General features: G+C 53.8%; 1 protein-coding gene across 1 annotated transcript in view; it reads left to right on the plus strand.

Annotated features, from left to right (window-relative positions):
• CAMK2A (calcium/calmodulin dependent protein kinase II alpha) overlaps positions 1–18,174 on the plus strand; it is a 59,652-nt gene that overhangs the window by 40,960 nt on the left and 518 nt on the right. Inside the window, 3 exon segments of the mRNA XM_030329429.1 lie at positions 4,213–4,261; positions 11,549–11,624; positions 14,244–14,338. Of these exon segments, the coding sequence (XP_030185289.1) occupies positions 4,213–4,261; positions 11,549–11,624; positions 14,244–14,338 (220 nt within the window).

An 18,174-nucleotide genomic window follows, 5' to 3' on the forward strand; every position in this document is an offset into this window, starting at 1 on the left:
AGGGATTCCCACCTCCGGGGCTGTTTGTGAGGATGAAGCAAACCAGCGTATCCTGAGGATTCAGCAGGGGTACTGGCGTGCGATCCTCGCTCATGAGATGCTAGGCAGTATTATCTTTTCTGTTTTCTAGATTGGACTTGCAAGTAAGATTTCCCTTGAAAACAAAGTTTGATCAAGGAAGTCTTTGGAAACACAGCTCTAAAGCCAACCCAATTTATAAAGTTAACACACACCTATCCCAAATCCTAGGATGGAATCCAGAATTGAGTTCTGGCTGCCTGGCTGTTTTGGGTCATGCATGAGTCAAATGCTCTCCCCCCTCCAGTTGGAAAGGGTAATGGGGGGAGGTACAGTATGAGCGTGGCCCAGTTTGGAGCAGCCGGGGTCCTCTTGGCCCTAGTGGGTAGACACCGGGGGTGCTGGGGTCCCCGGGAAAAAAATCATACTCGAAGGACATAGGGCAGAGGTCACAGGTGCGGGTGGGCTGTGGCTGAAGTCAGCGGAGGAGGAGGGGCGGAGGGAGGGTTGCCCCGTCTGCTTGGCTCTTGGGTGTGGCCCTGGCAAAGGCTGACACAGAGCCGTTGGGTGTGAGGTCAGGTCGTCCCTCATAGCGGGTCTTGGGATGAAGCTCCCTTCTGGCTCCTCTCCAGCCCAGGCCAGGAGGCAGAGGCTATCTGGGGGCAAGGACATCACGTAGCATGGCGGAACTCTGGCTAGTCACCGCAAGGCGTGCCAGTGGGCCCAGCTGGAGAAAGAGCCACTCCTTCTTGCAGCAGCAGGACAGACCCTGAGCGGCTTCTCAGGTGGCTTTGGTGTGGATGAAGAGAAACCCAAAGGCCAGGAATAGCCAGAGTTAACCAGGGGCCTGCCCGGGAGTTGGGGAGCCTAGCCTGCAATGTGTTGCTCTGGGGGGTCCAGTCGTGTGTTTCACTATGAGTGATGCCGGACCTCCAGTCAAGGAACCGTTGGTTTGATGGGCCCCACCGTGCCCTCCTTTGGCGATCTGGGTCATCAGTCCTGCCATCTGTGCAAGGGGAGAATGGTAGGTGTTTCCTGTGGCCAGTGAGTGGCCCTACACCAGAGTGGGCCCTGGGGGGGTCACAGCATGTGCTGCTTGGAACAACACACATTCCGCCCAAGTGGGGACGTACATATTCTTCTTACCACTTGGTCCCTAACGAACCGCCGACTTCATCGGAGGCTTTGCTGAAGCCCCAGTGATTGCTTCCAACGCTGGACGGGAAAAGGGCTGGTTGGGGAACAGAGATAACACCGTACTGTACTTTATGGGCTTTGAAAGGCAACCCTACTTTACGTCTGCCATCTTTGCTAACCCTAGAACCATGCTTTTGCACGTGGTTCTGGGAGATGTGGCTCTGCTTTTGGTGAAAGCCCCTGGTCAGTGCGGGGTTATTATTAGCATCGTCATCGTTTGAGATCCGGGGAAATCGAGCCTTCTGTTGGCAAGAAGTGATGCCCTCCACCCCCGCCTCCCAGCCACCTCTAAGCCTCTGCTTCTATGAAGAGGCGGCCGACCGCTCCCACCCCTCAGCCCCACTCACTGCCCCCTGTTGGTGTCCCATCCGTGCCATCGTGATTCCTCTCCCCCATGTCCCATCCTGTCACTGTATGTCCGAATCTGACGCAGTCTCTGCTCTGTGTTCCTCCTCGTGGTCCCGCCTGAAGCCCGGCCCCCCTGCGTTCCTCAGGTTTCTGCTAGAAGAGGGGATGAGGGGCTGGCCACGGGCTGCTGGCTGTGGAGTCTACCAAGCTGGGGGCAGATCAGGACTGTGAGACTTTACACTGGGCAGTGCCCAGTGAGCCACTTCTGCCACATCTTTGGGGCTCTGGACGGAGAGCACAGGATCTTAGGCTCCTCCTGGCCCTCAGAGGATCCTGGATCTGAAGTCAGAGAGGGCAGACTTAGACTAAGGATCCTCAGAGAATAGCCAGTGCTCTGCCGCCCCCCACCGCCCCCCACAAAGGCCTACACTGAGTGCATCTCAAGACTGTCCCTGCTCACAGTACAGCGAGGAGAACAGCTTCCAGGCCTCTTAGACGTAAGCGCTTCCAGGAAGGACGGGACTTTGCAGCGCCATCAGGCTGTGGGGCCTGGAGACCTGACAGAGGAGAAAGCCTGCATTCAGGGGGTTCCAGCCTCCCCTCTGCTACCAGCTGGCTGAGAGACCTCGGTCAGGTCACTGCCCGTCTCTGGACCCCAGCTTCCATCCGTCCAATTTTAGCATCAGTCTTGACCTACAGCCCCTCCTGAAATGTGAGTCTTTGCACCACCTAGCTTAGGAGTGAGCGAAGGAGAAGACAATCCACACGTGTCCTCCTCTTTCTCTCCTTCCCATGGTTCCCCAGTCCAATAATAGGAATGAAGCTACAAATCCCCCAAAACTGGAGTAGAGGAGGGAGGGCAGGGCCTAAAGACTCAAATTCTGGGCTCAGCCATGCGTCTGGCTGGGCCTCAGTTTCTCTGTCACCAGTAAAGGAGCTGAACAGGCCAATTGCTGGGAAGCAGGATTTCAAAGGCTACTTAAAGGACTGGTTTCCACACCGGGACCTGCTTTGAAGTCACCTGGCGATACTGTTTAAAACAGAGATGCCCAGCCCCGCCCCACGCCTAGTTATCAAACTCCTGAGGGGCCTGGTGATGTTTATTCTCGGACAAGTTTCCCAAGTGACTATGACGCTCAACCCACCCAGGAGTGGGGTTCTTTCAGTAGAGACACACATGGGAGTCTAGGAGGAGACACGGGGCCTCATCTCCAGACCTGAGCGCCCTCTCGTCCGGAAAGAGCTTGGCTTCCGGAGGCCTTAGGCAACTGGCATCCAAGCCTGGGATTGGTTCCTCCCCCGTCAGAGCTTGGTGTAGGGGGAGCCCTGGTCCAGGCGAGGCCCGGTCTGGAGCTTGCCGGTCGGATGGCGAGCCCCAGGCAGTTGTGCACGAGGCCCCGAGAGCTTCAGGCTGAGAGAGGATTGGCCATACTAGGGCAGCTCTTGCTGGTGGCCCTGACTTCGTGCCCCAATGCCACGCTGGCGAGGGACCACAGAGGGTGACCCTGAGGCCCATCATCCTTCCAAACCTCCCCTGTCCTTTTGTTTCTCTGATCCCTGCCGTTTCTTCTGCTTCCCTGCCGTTTTCACGCTGTGTCTTTTCATGTCCCATCTCTTCTCCTTGTTTTTTCCAGAAAAGAAAGTCCAGTCCAGCGTTCAGTTAATGTGAGTGTCTGCCCGTCTCCCAAACGCCGGTAAATGCTGGGCCTCAAAACCCTCGCTCCCGCCTCCCTCCTGCAGGGCTGCACTGGGAACCGGGGCGGGGAGAGGGTGCTCAGGGCGTGCTTGGTACGTGTGTGCCTCGTGCGACAACATGTGTGTTGTGTGTGCGTGTCATTGGCGTGTTTCTGTTGACACCTCCAACTCCATGGCCCAGACCAGCAGCCTGGCGGCAGACCTGAGAGCCCCCTCAGGTATGAAGGTTGATTTGAACCCCATCCCACGTCCAGCCCTTGGCTTCTCGCTTCTCCCCGCCCTCCGCTCTGGAACTCGTCTCAGGGCTTGGTTTGTGCCAGTTGCGGCGAGGGGGGGCTCGGTTTGGCCAAAGGAAGTGGGCGCCAGAGAGGCCCTTCTTGAGCTTTTCGATGCTACCCAGGGCCTGCCGGTGGCAGAGGAGCCACCAGCCCCTGCCTCTGTCGAGGGGATCCAGTGGTGGCATGGTGGCCCACATCCCTCTTTTTCTGACTCCATCGCTGTCTCCCTCAGTTGTGTGGTTTTTCTCCCCCGGAGGCCCAGCCTCTCTCACACTGGGCCTCCCCGCCTCTCTCTCTTCCTCTCCTGCCAGTGCGTGTATTCCTTCCCCGTTCTGTGGCCACCATATGCCTTTTCTGCTCTCCCACACCCCCTCTTGGCTCCCTCAAGCTGACAGGGCCAGGGAGCCCTCCCAACCCTTCCAGAAAGGCCAGGGTTCTCCTTGCAACCATCCCTTCATCCACGCCCCCTGCCACCAGCCACCCGCTCAGCTGGGCCCTCCCCCTCCTTAGGCCTGGAGGTCTGGCAGGGTTTTCAGCGCAGCATCTGGATGGCAGAGCCGGCGAGGCTTACGGAAACCGGGCCACAGCATCAGGCAGCCGGGGCGGCCCCGGAACTGGCCGTGCGTCTTCCCGCTTGCCAGGCAGGCCTCACCGTGTCCCGTGTTCTCTTTGGCAGGAATCTTCAGAGAGTACCAATACCACCATTGAGGATGAAGACACCAAAGGTAGGGGGGGCCTTGCCTCCAGTGTCTGGGCGCCCTGGGCCTCCCAGCAGGCCCCCTTTACTGACAGCCCGGGCTTGGAAGGGCCCCAGTACCAATGTGCGTCCTGTTCCTCCACAGAGAACGTGGCTGTGGCCGCTCATAGCCCGGGCACGCTGCGGGGCACTGTTTCCCCATATGAGGTGCTTGGTCCACTGGTGGCGTGCAGATAGGCTTTTCCTGTTGTAGGGGTCACGTATGTAGTTTGGTACGTTTTAGGGAAAGGATTAACATAGCCAAGTCATAGATGTATCACAGTGGTAGATGTTTTCTTTTGAATTTTTAAAAAATGAGTTGATTTGGGGGCGCCTGAGTGGCTCAGTTAGTTGAGCGTCTGACTCTTGATTTTGGTTCAGATCACAATCCCAGGGTCGTGGGATGGGGCCCCATGTTGGGCTCCATGTTGAGCATGGCGCTTGCTTAAGATTCTCCTTCTCTCTCTGTGTCTGCCTCTCTTCCCTGATCTCTCTCTCTCTCTCTGTCTCAAAAAAAAAAAAAAAAAAAAAAAAAGTTGATTTTAGGAGCACCTGGCCAGCTCAGTCAGTGGAGCATGCGACTCTTGACTCTTGAACTTGGAGTCCTGAGCACATAAAATAACTCTTAAAACGTCACTCTTAAGTGCTACTGAAAGGAACGGAAAATTGATATTCACTGTGCAAAATCTGGAAAAAATAAAGTCTATGTTGCTCATAAAGAAAAAAAAGAACTAGGAGTCCTGAGTTCAAGCCCCACATTGGGCATAAAGCTTACTTTAAATAATCAATAAAAAGTGAGTTGATTTTAAAAACACGAAGCGATGATAGGAAAGGAAGGGGAAGCAACAATTCAGAAAGTTCAGTTGACAGGCGTATGAGAAAGACCTACTGTAGCCAGGGGCTAACAGTCCCCAAAAGCCTTCAGATGGATGAGGGAGAGGAACCTAGATAACTGGGACTGGCTAGTAAGGGAGAAAATAGCAAGGACAGTAACAGGAACAGTGGCTGCCTTTTGTGGGGCACGTGCTAGATCTGTTCCACGCACCTGACATTTACCTGCACTTCACAACACCCCTGTGAGGCAGGTGCTGTGATTGAGCCCCTTCTATGGATTGGGAAACAGAGGTCGAGTAAACTGGCCCAAGGTCCTCTAGCTCATAAGGGTAGGATTAGGATTTGAACCTGGGCAACGTGGCTCCGGATGCTGCCTCGTAACCATGGCTCAAAGGTGTGGCAGGCATGCTTGGAGTGGGAGCAGAAAGGACGAGTGTCGACTTTTGCTTGGGGGACCCCAAATCCCCGGATGAGTTTGTGATGTCCCGATGTGCTGCTTGCGCCCGGCCACCCCGCGGGACAGGGAGACCAGCCACGGTGGGTGGGGGTTCGTTCTCACAGCTCATGGTGGAGACACCTGGGGGGTGTCTGTAATTTAGAAAAACACGGTTGGCTTGGAGAGATTGCAGCTATATCCGTGTCGACGTTTCTCAGTGTAAACATTTGCCTCTAAAAGAATACAATGAAGGGGACAGAGCGGTTACTATGTAACAGATTTTTTTGGTACCGTTGCATTTCCGCCTCTAAGGTCAGTGTGACCCACAGAGCACCATGGCTACCTTCCGTCTCTGCCAGGATGCCTTGGGAGACCAGCCCCACCCTGTGTGTGTCCCTGGGTGGTCATTCCCAGCTGGGCATGGGGGCACTCTATCACCACGGCCTGGGACTAGAGCCAACCAGTCTTCCGTGATGGCACCCTTTAAAAATAGATTACCTCGGGGCGCCTGGGTGGCTCAGCATGTTAAGCATCCCACTCTTGATTTCGGCTCCGGTCACAATCTCACGGTTTGTGAGATCGAGCCCCGAGTCTGACTCCCGAGTACTGACAGTGCAGAGTCGGCTTGGGAGTCTCTCTCCCTGCCCTCCCCCCACTCGCCTGCACTCTCCTCCCCCCCTCTCAAAAACTAAATAAAAACTTACCAAAAAAATGGATCATCTTAAAGAAAAGCTCCCTGTTGGGGTCAAGTCTGCACCCTAAGTCCCTCAGGTATGATTTTCTAACCACATTCCCAGCCCTTGCCCCTGTGGATCCTGATTCCATAGGTTTGTGGTGGACAAGACATGGGCATTTCTAAGGCTTTCCCCACATTAGAGGTTCACTGTCTTAATGATGAGAGGCACTGGGATTTTGAAAGGCTCGTTGTGGTCTCATAATGCTGGTCTCAGAGCAGGACGGGGGTCACGGATGTAAACTGGCTCCGTGCTTCTTCACTGCGGTCCATTTTCTGGGTGACCTTGGGCAACAAACTCAACCTCTCTGGGCCTCAGTTTCCTTCAATAAAGAGATGATGACGATAGTATCCATTCAGCGGGTTGCTGTGGGGATGAAATGAGAGGCTGTGTATCAAGTGGCTACACAGTATTTGGCACATAGTTATTGTTTAATAAATTTTAATTTCTTAAAAAAATTTTTTTTTATTCCTTATTTAGTTTTGAGAGAGAGAGAGAGAGAGACACAGAATACAAGCAGGGGAGGAACAGAGAGAGAGAGACACAGAATCTGAAGCAGGCTCCGGGCTCTGGGCTGTCAGCACAGAGCCCGACATGGGGCTCGAACTCACAAACCACAAGTTCATGACCTGAGCTGAAGGTCCAACACTTAACCACCTGAGCCACCCAGGCGCCCCCTAATTTCTTTATTTTCAAACTGGAGCTTAGGGCTGAATGATAAGAGGCCACATAACATTTCCTTGGAGCATTGATTTTACTCAATGATTATTTTGAGACAAATATTTATATGTTAGACAGAGAAATGTTTGGAACAGAATGCAAATTTGTATGCATTACAAGTGTAAAATGTGACCCGTCGAAGACATTGTCCACATGGAGTAATGGTTCTGGCTGGCGTCCCTGAGACCCACATGTGCAGCCATTATCCTGTCCTCTAGAGACCAGGATGGGAAGATTTGTGAAGTCTTAAATTTTTTGTTCACTTACGCCCTTTTTGTAGAGGGGAATCTGAGGCCCAGAGAGAAAGGGTATATCCAGGTTATTACTGGCAGAACTGGGACCCCGTCCCTGCTCAGTCTCCCACATGTAAAAGTCCATGTCTGATGGAAGAGACACTGGCTCAGCCGGAAGCTTCTCCCCGTGTCTGGCAGGAGAGAGGAGCCCTGCGCCTCCCCAGCTTCTTCGGCCTCAGAGAAAGTTTCAAGAAAAAAAAAAACCATTTTCTGGTGTAATTTGTTAAGTCTTCTTACTAAGTGAGAATAGCAGCTGGTGGGGTAGATTCTGACCTAACATTAAAGTTAATTAGAAATGTCATCCTCTAGGGAACACTTCCCCTGAGCAAAGAAAGAGACATTAATATTTCAGAGCACCTCAGGCTTCATGCACAGGCCTCTCACCCTCTGAGCTGCATTGAGGCCCTGCCAGGGCTCCTTCCCACTTCCCTACCTCCTCCTGGTCAACTCCATGAAAAATTAATTTCCTCCCCAAACCCAAAGAGCTGCCTCGAATCTGGGCAGAGACTTCTGGGAAATGCCCAGCCAGGAATGCTGATCCAATCTCAGTCTCGGCATGCTGTGTGACCTTGAGAGAGTGCCTTAACCTCTCTGGGGCCTCAGCTTTCCCATCTGTAGGGCAGCACTCCTGGATTGAATGAATGGACACCTGGTAGGTGAGAAATGCCAGAGATTGCTACTGAGCAGCTGCTGAATGGATCTCTCACGCAGCAACAGGACTGCTGAGGACATGGAAGGAACCCAAAACCAGAAGAATTTCTCCACATCTCAGAAGCACCAGACTCCCAGATTTCCCATCCCAGAGATGAAGCTACTAGGGGAGATTTCTGCTCACTAGACTTCCACTGCTGGCAACTTGATGTCCTGAGTGGCCGGAGGCAGAGCCAAGTTAGCCATAGTCTCTGGCTGCATTAAGAGAGGTATAGTGTCCAGAATTAGGGAGGGGATAGAGAGTGTTACCCAGACCTGATATGCTGCAATATTCAAGCCACACTGAGGTTTGTGTGCTCACACTCAGAGAGGCATTAAATAGCTCAAGGATGCTCAAAGAGTTGATGGCCAGCTTACGTCAGATCCTGCAAATCCCAAACCCAGAGGCTTTCAGCCCTAAAAGAGAAGACTAGTAGAGGGGGAGGGCCGAGGGTCTGGGGAAACAGGTGCACACTTCAGAGGCCCCAGAAGGCAGAAAGGGTAAGAGAAATATAGAAGGGGCTTTCAGGGGGGAGATTCTGACTTAAAAGAAGGAGGAGGTGGGTGCAAAGAGAGGGAGATGTCAAACAGGGCAGCAGGCTGCAGACCCCCAAATCCCAACCCAGATGGAACCATCACGTATCAGGCTTCTGGAAACATCCCTGCCCAGGCTGAAGACCAGAGGCTGTCCTCAGGGAAAACTTCCAATTCAGAGATTTCCGGATGACAATAATCACAGCTCTTATTTACGGAGTGCCAGGCACTGCTCTAAACGCTTTAGATTATGCATCATTATTACATACATGAGTTGATATAAAGGGTTTGGAACCGTAGCTGGTCCTTAGTGAGAACCATCTATGTATTAGTTATTCCTACTGATACATTCTTAACTCACTCGGTCCTGGGAACCACCCTGTGAGGTAAGTAGTGTCCGTAGCTCCGTTATACGTACGGAGAAACTGAGGCACGCAGAAGCACCTTGCTCGAGGTCACAGTTATGAAGTGGCAGAGAATCTGGATCCAAACCCAGGGACTCTGGCTCCAGAATCCATGCCCCTGACCGCGTCGCTAGCCTCCCTGAGATGGCAGTGAGAGGCAGCCCACAGGAGACAGGGCGTTGATTAAGCACAGGCTCGTGCAATGTCAGGCTGGAAGGAATCGTAAGGTCTGTACAGAAAAGGCTAGGAGGTGGGACAGGTGCCATGGCCTGCCCGGAGCACGTGGCCCGCTCTGGATCGTCAGCCTGATTCTGCGTGGGAGTGGAATGAGGCATCTCCTGGCAGGGATGGGTTTCTTCCCACCCTCTGTCTCCAGGAAGGAGGGCAGAGTCGACCTGGAGGCCAGGCTCTTGGGCTCCTAGGGACAGGGACCACCTGGCAACTTGGGCAATTCTAGTACACAGGGTGAAGACAGCAGCCCCAGGCCCCGGTGTTGGGTCCACCCACTGATTCATTCATTCAAGCCTCCTCTGCCCCCGCCCCAGGCAAGACCCAGAGGGAGCCGGCAGAGCTCAAGGTCTAAGACAGGCTCATTCCCAGCCTGGTAAATCTTAGCAGAGCCAGCAGATAAAGAATTAGCCCCTCACTGTGGTACTGACATTGGAGAAAATCACCAGTATGTCTACGGAGCACCCACTGTGTGCCAAGAGCCGTGCTGGGCACAGGGTCCCTGCCCCGAGAACAGTATGACGACTCTGGTTGGGGCGGTCAGCCCACCGCAGCAGACCGGCCGACCTCTCTCACCTCCGGTTTGCTCATCGCTGATGTGGAAGTGATGGCCACGTGAAGCTGTGCTGTGAGGCTTCGAGATTCCGCAGGTAGAGCACACAGCACAGTGCCTGATGCACTCGTTCGTTCAGGGATGAGTGCCTGGGGGGGGCCAGGGGTCCCATCCCAAGTCCAGGATCCTGTGCAACACGGGCAGCCACGCCCAGCTTCCGTGGAGCACATATTTGAGTTGGGAAATAGATGAGCTTACGGGCCTGATACGTCAGGGAGCATGTGGGTGTGGGGGTCCTGTGGAAAAGGCCGTGGGCTGGGAGCCAAATTCTGCACCCAGTGTGTTCTATGTCCTCGGTGCAAGTCACCCCCCTTACTGGGCCTCCATTTCCCCAAAAGTCTGATAAGGAGGCTGAGTCCCTGGTCCCCAAGGGTTCTTTCAGCCTGGATGTCGTAGGACCCTGTGTCCTCTGGGCCTGAGGTGAGCTCCCTGGCGTGAGACGGGGTGGGATTGCGTGGGCGGTGGTGAGGAAAGGGGCAGGGACAGGGCCTCAGCCAGGCGTGGTCCCCTCTTCGGCCCTAGACTGAGAAAGTGACAGTGTGCCCTTGAACCTCACCGAGGCTGCTCCAGTAGGCCGGAGAGCTGACTGGGTTTGGAGTGAAGCTTGGGCCTGGGGTCGGGGGAGGGGGGGGCGGCCTGCCGCCAGGGAACCATGCGAGGCTTCTGGTGAGACAGCCCTGCCGGGAGCCACGACACCAGGCTCCAGCTTCCTCTGTCACGGAGGCCCAGTGTCCTTGTGGATCAGATGGGGGGCACTGGCCCTTGCTGACCTCCCGGGGTGTCTGTGAGAAGCGGGTGTGGCAACCTGTGTAGGAGAAGGCAGAAAATGGCAGCGCTGAAAATGCGTACCTACAGTGGGCCCGGGGGTTTCGTGCGCATCGCCTCATCCCACCTCGTTACCTCGTTACTGGGGGTGGGGGGGGGGGCACTGTTGTCCCCGTCTGACAGGCCAGGAAACAACCCTGTGGCCTTGTTACACAGCGTGTAAGGACCTGCGCCGGCATTTCCATGAGGTCTGTCTGGCCTTCAAGTCTGGGTTTGGCACTGAAGGGATGAGAGGTGGTGGTGTTTCCATTTCACAGATGGGAAAACCGGGGCTCAGAACAGCACACATCTGATAGGAAGCTGATGCCTAACCTGTACTAGAAAGACCAGTTATTTGTAGTGTTTCAGGGGTGGCCAGGGGAGGCCAGGTCTCAGCAACTGGGATTCGTTAAGGCCTAGAAAGTTCTGAACAGCTCAGTGCCTGATTCCTACAGGCACCCAAATAGACCCAAAACGCTCACCCAGACCTGAGGGAGAGTAAAGCCCTAAGACCTTCCTTGGGGGCCCCAGTTTGGGCCCGGGGTGGAGGGCCCTGGTTCATGGCTACTAGGTCCAGCCCCACCGTTGACCTGGCTTTGATTCAGGCGGCAAAGCAAGGGGATGGGGGCGGGGGGCGTATTTTGGAGACAACCTGGGTTCAAATGAGACCTAACGTCAGAATGTCTGCATGCACGCCTCACTGAGACAAAGGCTTCCACCTGGAGCACCGGCTTTGCCTTCTGCAATTGAGGGAACCATCACACCTTTTCCCCACTTTCCTGGCCTCAGTTTTCTGCTTCTGTGGAAATGGGAGTCATGATACCTACCTCCCAGGGATAACGTGAATATAAATGAAGACAGTCTCCACGAGGCCCTCAGGTCCTAGCACAGGATCTGGCACATGATAGGGACTCAGAAAATGGTAGCAGGTGCTTCATTACTATTTCTATTACTATCATTTCTCTGTGTCTCCTCCTGCCTTACAGTGCGGAAACAGGAGATTATAAAAGTGACAGAGCAGCTGATCGAAGCCATAAGCAATGGAGATTTTGAGTCCTACACGTGAGTTGGCTGGGCCCATTCTGCATGTCATGTCCAGATGGTTTGTTCAGGGGGAGGGGGTGCTGATGGCTAACTTTGGGGGTCCCGGTCTCTGACCCTCAATCACTCCCTCTGCATGAGCTGTGAGTCAGACTGAGCTCATAGGTCTGTTTTGCATTTAGACTTATGCTTTAGTGAAGCTTTCTGTTCATAGTACTTTCTCTGTATTTCGGTCCTCCCTCTCCTCCTCCTCCTCCTCCTCCTATCTTGTTCCTCAGGAGGGGCTCCAACCAAACCCCTTTGCTTCTCCAAGGAAACAGAGGGTGGTCTCCACCACAGCATGGGTCTCCTCAGGAGATGAGTGGGGAAGGAGGGGAGGGAGGTGGGCCGGGCCGCTCTTCAGACCTGCTGCAATGGGCCTGACCTCAGGAGGGCAGGGTAGGGTATGTCCTCCAGGGAGCAGGGGTGAGCAAAAGAACCTCAAAACAGAACCTTAATCCTCTGGGGGAATAAGGCAGAGTGTCCAAAACTAACATTAAATGAAACAGGTGGTCTGAGACTGTCCCCTGCGCATCTGGACCAGCCTTTCGTGGGGCGGCTGTGTGCAAAGGCTGAGCTGGAGCGCCCCCCTAGTGGTCACCCATACGCCCCTTCCCTGGTCTGGCCCAGAAGCAGGCCCCACCTGGGCCCTTAGTCGACCCCAAGGAGCGGGAGGAGTCTCCACCACTCAGGCAGGGCTGACAAGACCCCACATATGCTTTTTGGTGGGCAAAAGCTGCCAACTGAGGCAGAATGACCCTCGACTGTTGGGTTCAGATGAAGGGGGAAAGTTGTAGCCGGGGTTTGGTTCTTGGGCAGCTGGTTCCTGGTTTCCACCGTGCCCAGGAGCTCAAGTTTGTCTCCCAAGGGTTTGGCAGGCCAGGTGCATGGTAATTGTGGGAGAGTGTTGGCAGCAGCCGATGATGGCAAGGCCCCAGCAATCCCCTGGTTATGTCTGGATGAACAAGGACTCTGGAAGGGACAGGTGTGAGACAGGCCACACGTATGCACGTGTGTGTGCACTTGTCTACAGTGCATGTTTGTGACTGTGTGCATAAGGGCCATGCACAGGTGTGTATGCACGTGTGCACCTGGGTAAAGCATGAAAGCCCAGAAACACGCTGTTGAATGCGTCTTGTGGCCAGCCCTAAATGTTAAATCGGCCACAGGAAGAGTCGTCGAGTCTCTCTGGAAAGATGCACCCAAGGAGGGGGAAAGAGAGGTGGCTTCTGTGGACCCCAGCCCCCCACCAGTGCCATTTCTGGGGACCCGCTCTCACCTCTGTGATGTTACTTTCTCTGGCATCGGTAGCCCACTCCCGGTTCTGACCCCTTGCCACGACCCCTGGAGCCTTTGGTACCCTGAGTCTGGCCCTGTGTAACCCTCACTCACTGAGCCTCAGTGTCTCTAGATGTATAATGGAGTTGGAGAAGGTGGTCCCTGAGTCCCTTCAAAGGCAGGGGCTTCTCCAGTGGGGGTGCTCAGTCTCCCAGACACTCAGAGCTCAGACCCCCCAGCCTTGGAGGATTCTGGAGCTGAAGGGTTCCAAGCATCTCCTATGGTCTGAGCAGAGTCCCCAACCCCCGGCTAGTCCGCCTGGAGAATTTGAGGGGCTGAGTGGAGAAGTGCATTGTCTGGGTCACATGGACAGGACAGTCAGGGAAGAGCAGGGAGACAGTGGCTTCCAGTAGCCAATGTCCAGCTCAGACGATGCCGGGCCTGATACCCATCCACCAGTGTCTCCGGTTCCTCCCCAGGGTTGGGATCTTTGCTTGTGCTGAGGTACTTCCTGTCCCTGGCTTCACCGTCATTGTCACAGGGGTCTGTGTCGTGCCACAGATCCTAGAGACCTGGGGGTGGGGGTGGGGTGGGGGAGATGGCCTTTTTCCTTCCTCAACCTGGATGTCAGGTTTCCCCAGAAGGCTGAGACCTGGAAGGGTGCTCTGAGCTGAAAACACACAGCAGAGGGCCTCCTCACCTTGCCCTGTGAGCCTCCCTCCCAGGCATGAAAAACCTGACGGAATGCTATTTTCCTCATGTTACAGAAGAGGAAACTGCGGCTCTCGCTGAGGGCAAAAAGGCCATTTTTAAAGTAGCAAAACGCACCCCCTCCAGGGATGTACCTGTTTGGTGAGCAGAAGTCACTTTGGTGTGAAGGAAAAGGTCCTCCCCACCGGGAAAAGCCCCTCTGGCTTCTGCTGCCCCCGGCGGGGAGATGCAGGTTGGAGAGGCCCGCACAGGCTGAGTCGCTGAGTCAGCCCCCGCCTGGGGTCTCTGCACGACGCTTCACCGCCACTCATGGCATGCTTGGTGGGTGATGTTAGGCCACTAGCCACTTGCTGGGGATCTTATAAACAGTGAGTGGCAGGGCCAGGGCCCGAGTCGAACCCTGGCCTCCCAGTTCTACCACTGGATGGTGGTGGGTGCCTCATAGCACAGTTTGCAAGCCCTGTCCCACCTGCTGACGTCACTGATTCTGTGAGGTGGGTTCCATCCCTCTGGTTTCTCAGGCCCACCCTCCTCCAGTCCAGGCCCTGGAGTTAGAGGGTGGCCCCAAGAGGCTACTCCCAACTCCTCTTTCCTCTGACTTCCTCCCCCTAGGAAGATGTGTGACCCTGGGATGACAGCCTTCGAACCTGAGGCCCTGGGGAACCTGGTCGAGGGCCTGGACTTCCATCGATTCTATTTTGAAAACTGTGAGCAATCCCTTCTCTCTGGGGTGCCTGTTGTCTGCTCTCTGTTCCATGTCCTGCCGGATGGCACAGCAGGGTGACAGGCAGGGCCCCCGGGGAAGCTCAGGAGCCAGCGAAGAGGAAGATCCCGTGTGGACAGGGGTTGGTACCACCTTGGTTCCCTCTCATAACCTGGGCCCATCCGACTGCCGGCTGTCCCTCCGGTGGCTGAGGACGGGGACCTGGGACAAGTGTGACAAGCACTCCCAGCCCTCTTCCCCCCTTGACCCTGGGAGGGCTGGGGGAGGACCTTTGTTCCCATTTTACAGATATGGGAGCCTTCTTGCCGGAGCATGTACCCAAGTTACAGCCATCTAGACGCCTGGGGCTGCCCCAGCTGTCCAACTGGTCACAAGCTGGCTCATGGCTGTTAAGGCCTGGGGTGGGCCGTCCAGGAAGAGGAGGGGACCCGAGCTCACACTGCTGTGCCCCTGCCTGTTTGTCTAGGTCTCTGTCCGCATGTCTGTCCTTACTGGGCCTCTCCTCTGCAGGAGAGACCCTGGCAGCTTTGCAACCAGGGGCTGTCAGGGGCTGAGGCTGGGCCTGACCGAGGGCGCTTTCTGCCTGTGTCCATGTCTCATCTTGGCCAGGGGTCAGACAGGGACGAACCAAAGCACATGCAGGTTAGAATCATCTAGCTCAGGACCTGAGAAGTGGCATATCCAGGGTACCCCAAAGGGAAGGCATATACCACTGAGGCTACCCAAGATGATTTCCGGTGCACGTGGGCATCACTTGAAACAACATTGGTTCACACAGTGAGAAAGTTGGTCCCTTTCTAAATTCTCTTTCAATACGTCTGGTTTCATCAGGGGAAGGGCTCAGCTGGGTGCTGGTCTTAAACATCTCTCCAACCTTCTAATTTATCTCTTCATCAAAGAGAGAACGGTCTCAGGCTCAGATCCTTTGCGGGCAAGAGCTCGGAGCTAGGATTACATAACTTTATTTCATTTACACTGGACTCGTGATTAAACTTGTATTCTGTGATACTGGTTGTTCATTACTGATTGTGCCAGGAAGTCTTCTTTTATAATAAATTGGCATAAATTGATAAAGTGTATTGATTTAAGGACGGATTTTAATGAAGTCAGTGGCACTTGTAGGTGGCTAAAACAAAGGGGGCATTTAAGTGACTGAAAAAGGATCTAGTCCAACTCTATATACACCCAGAAGGGAAAACTGAGGCCCAGAGAGGGGAAATGACTCATCCAAAGGAACCCAGAAAGTCAGTAGCAGAACCCAGTCCTGACTCACTCCTTCCCTTTCCTGCCCTGGGTCACCCCCTCTCGACTATGTGTTAGCAGCCCCCAGCTGGACACTCCTCTCCTGCCTGCACCCAATCTAGGGGCTCAAGAGCACCCCCAAAAAGCTGCGGAGAAGGAAGCTGCATTTTCCCTTGATTAATCAAACTCTGATATTCCAAGGCTAGCAATGGAGGTTAAATTCTCATGTGAAGAGAGGTGGCTGGACCCCAAGTGTCCCACCTCCCTGGAGCTCCCTCGCTGATCACCATGGCCACCTCTATACAGGCCTGTCCTCTGGGGGCGCTGGTTCCCCAGAGTGGACTCCCCAATCCCCAGCCAATAGAGCAGAAACCAGGCTGAGCTGGCTCTAAAGGCTCAGGGGTGGGAAAAAGAAAATAAACACAAAGAGAAGGCTGAACTAGTTGTTGGCCTGCATCCAGGCAGGGGGCCCCATCACAGCACCGGCCCCCTGGACTGCAGGTTTGAACGCCGAAGGGCCCATGAGAGCAAGACCCGGAGTAACGGCCCGCTTTGAACGCCGAAGGGCCCATGAGAGCAAGACCCGGAGTAACGGCCCGCCCCAGGCCAAGTCTCACCATCCAGCCTGTTTTTCCCTGCTGGTGCTGGAGGACCTGGCCCTTTCTCCCACGCTGCCCACAAGGGTGGATGTTAGAAGGCTCCGGTCTAGTCAGAGACACCAAATTAGGGTGGTCATTTCTTTACAAACGTCCGCCAGAACCCCAGCCCTTGCCAACAACAGCAGGGCGCAGTGCCCTCAACAATGCTGAGCTTGTCTGTCCCTTCTGAGATGGTTCTAGATTGTCCTAATTCAGTCCCGTCTGGAGACTGACTTCTTCTAGGTTCTACTGCATTTCCTTCAGGAAGTGGCCCCAGCTTGGGACAAGTCAGATTGCTTCTCTGGACCTCAGCTTCCAGATGTGCTAAAATGGACACGTTGAACTAGACGGTCTGAGTGCCTCCAGCCCTGATTGCTGTCAAGGATAATTGCTGAGGCCTCCTTGCATTTGGTAGGAAGGCCCTGGGTGACCTTTGACCTCGGAGGTCTCTCCCAAGCCTATAATGCAAACGCTCTACATTCTCTCTGAGAGCCCCACATTGTAACAGTCTGTTAGTGTAGTCTACATATGTAAGACTCAGTGATTTGGAATTCTGTAGGCAAAGCCTGGTATAGTGAGATTATAATATTAGGGATGCTTCCAGTAGTCCTGGAAAAAACAAAAAAGACATTTTATGTTTTCTAGGAAATCGGTGGTTCACAAACCAGGCTGGGCTTCAGAATCAAAGGGTGGGGAGGGGAAGGGGGCTTTTTAATAGTATAGATTTTTGAATTGTCATCTCTAAGGGAAGAGATGGGCAGTGTATATTTTAAGTCAGCTCTCTACGGATTTGAACCCACATCTGGGCTACACCAAGAGAAGGCATGAGGGTTCCTCTAAAGCCTGGGACCCTGGTGACCCCTGTCCAGCCCCTCCCTGGGTCATTGTCTTTCTGTGCTTTTGTTTTCTATCTTGCTAAAAAAATGGAGAGTTCCAAGAACCAAAATAATTAATCCTACTACTACTACTAATAACAATAGTAACTCATATTTTGCATAGAGAAAGCTGGTTTCAAGTACCTTTGTCAGTTCTGTCCTGATCATAAGAGTTATGTATTTCCACCTAACTCTGGAGAACTCCACGACCTCACCCCATGACCCCTAATTCCATCCTTACAATTCAAGATCCTAAGATTCTGCAGTTTCAATATTACCCAGGTTTCCATAATTCTTTCTGTTTGCCAGTAGGGATAGCAACTGAGGGGTCCACGGGCCATCTGGACTGTACATATGTTTCATGGGGCTCGCATATTTTAAATTTGAGTTAAATACCAATAATAAAAATGAAGCATTTTCACATAAACATCCAGATTTCTGGATTCTCTTGAAAACTCAGAAGGTGTGGCAACGTGGGTTCCACTTAGAGCTGACCCTTGAGCAACATGGGTTTGAACTGTGCCGGTCCACTTATACGTGCATTTTTCCCAATAAATACAGCACAGTGCAGTAAATGTATTTCCCTTTCCCTATTAACGAATAACATTTTATGTCCCTTAGCTTACTTTAAGAATATAGCTCATAGTACAAATAACATACAAAAGATAGGTTAACGGACTGTTGGTGTTATCAGTAAGGCTTCCAGTCAACGGACGGTTATTAGTAGTTAAGTTTTAGGGGAGTCAAAAGGTATATGTGGATTTTCAACTGTGCAGAGGGTGGGTGCCCTAACCTGCGCCCCCTCGTTGTGTCCAGGGTCAGCCGTACTCGCATATCAGCCACCAAGGAAGCTGTGTACAGGGTGCCCTTGTAGGTGGGACATAGTGTCACCAGTCTCCCCCATTCCTATGGCTCCCTGACTCCGAGGCAAAGGGTCTGTTGTCATTAGCATTTTACACCCAGCTCACCAGCCTCGTTTATGTACACGCCTGGCCCCCGTAGGGAATCTGGGTTTGAGACCCTGGTCTAAGTTCATCTGATTCTGCCATCATATTCCTATACTT

This window comes from Lynx canadensis, chromosome A1, assembly GCF_007474595.2.
Source record: "Lynx canadensis isolate LIC74 chromosome A1, mLynCan4.pri.v2, whole genome shotgun sequence".
NCBI classification, from domain to species: domain Eukaryota; kingdom Metazoa; phylum Chordata; class Mammalia; order Carnivora; family Felidae; genus Lynx; species Lynx canadensis.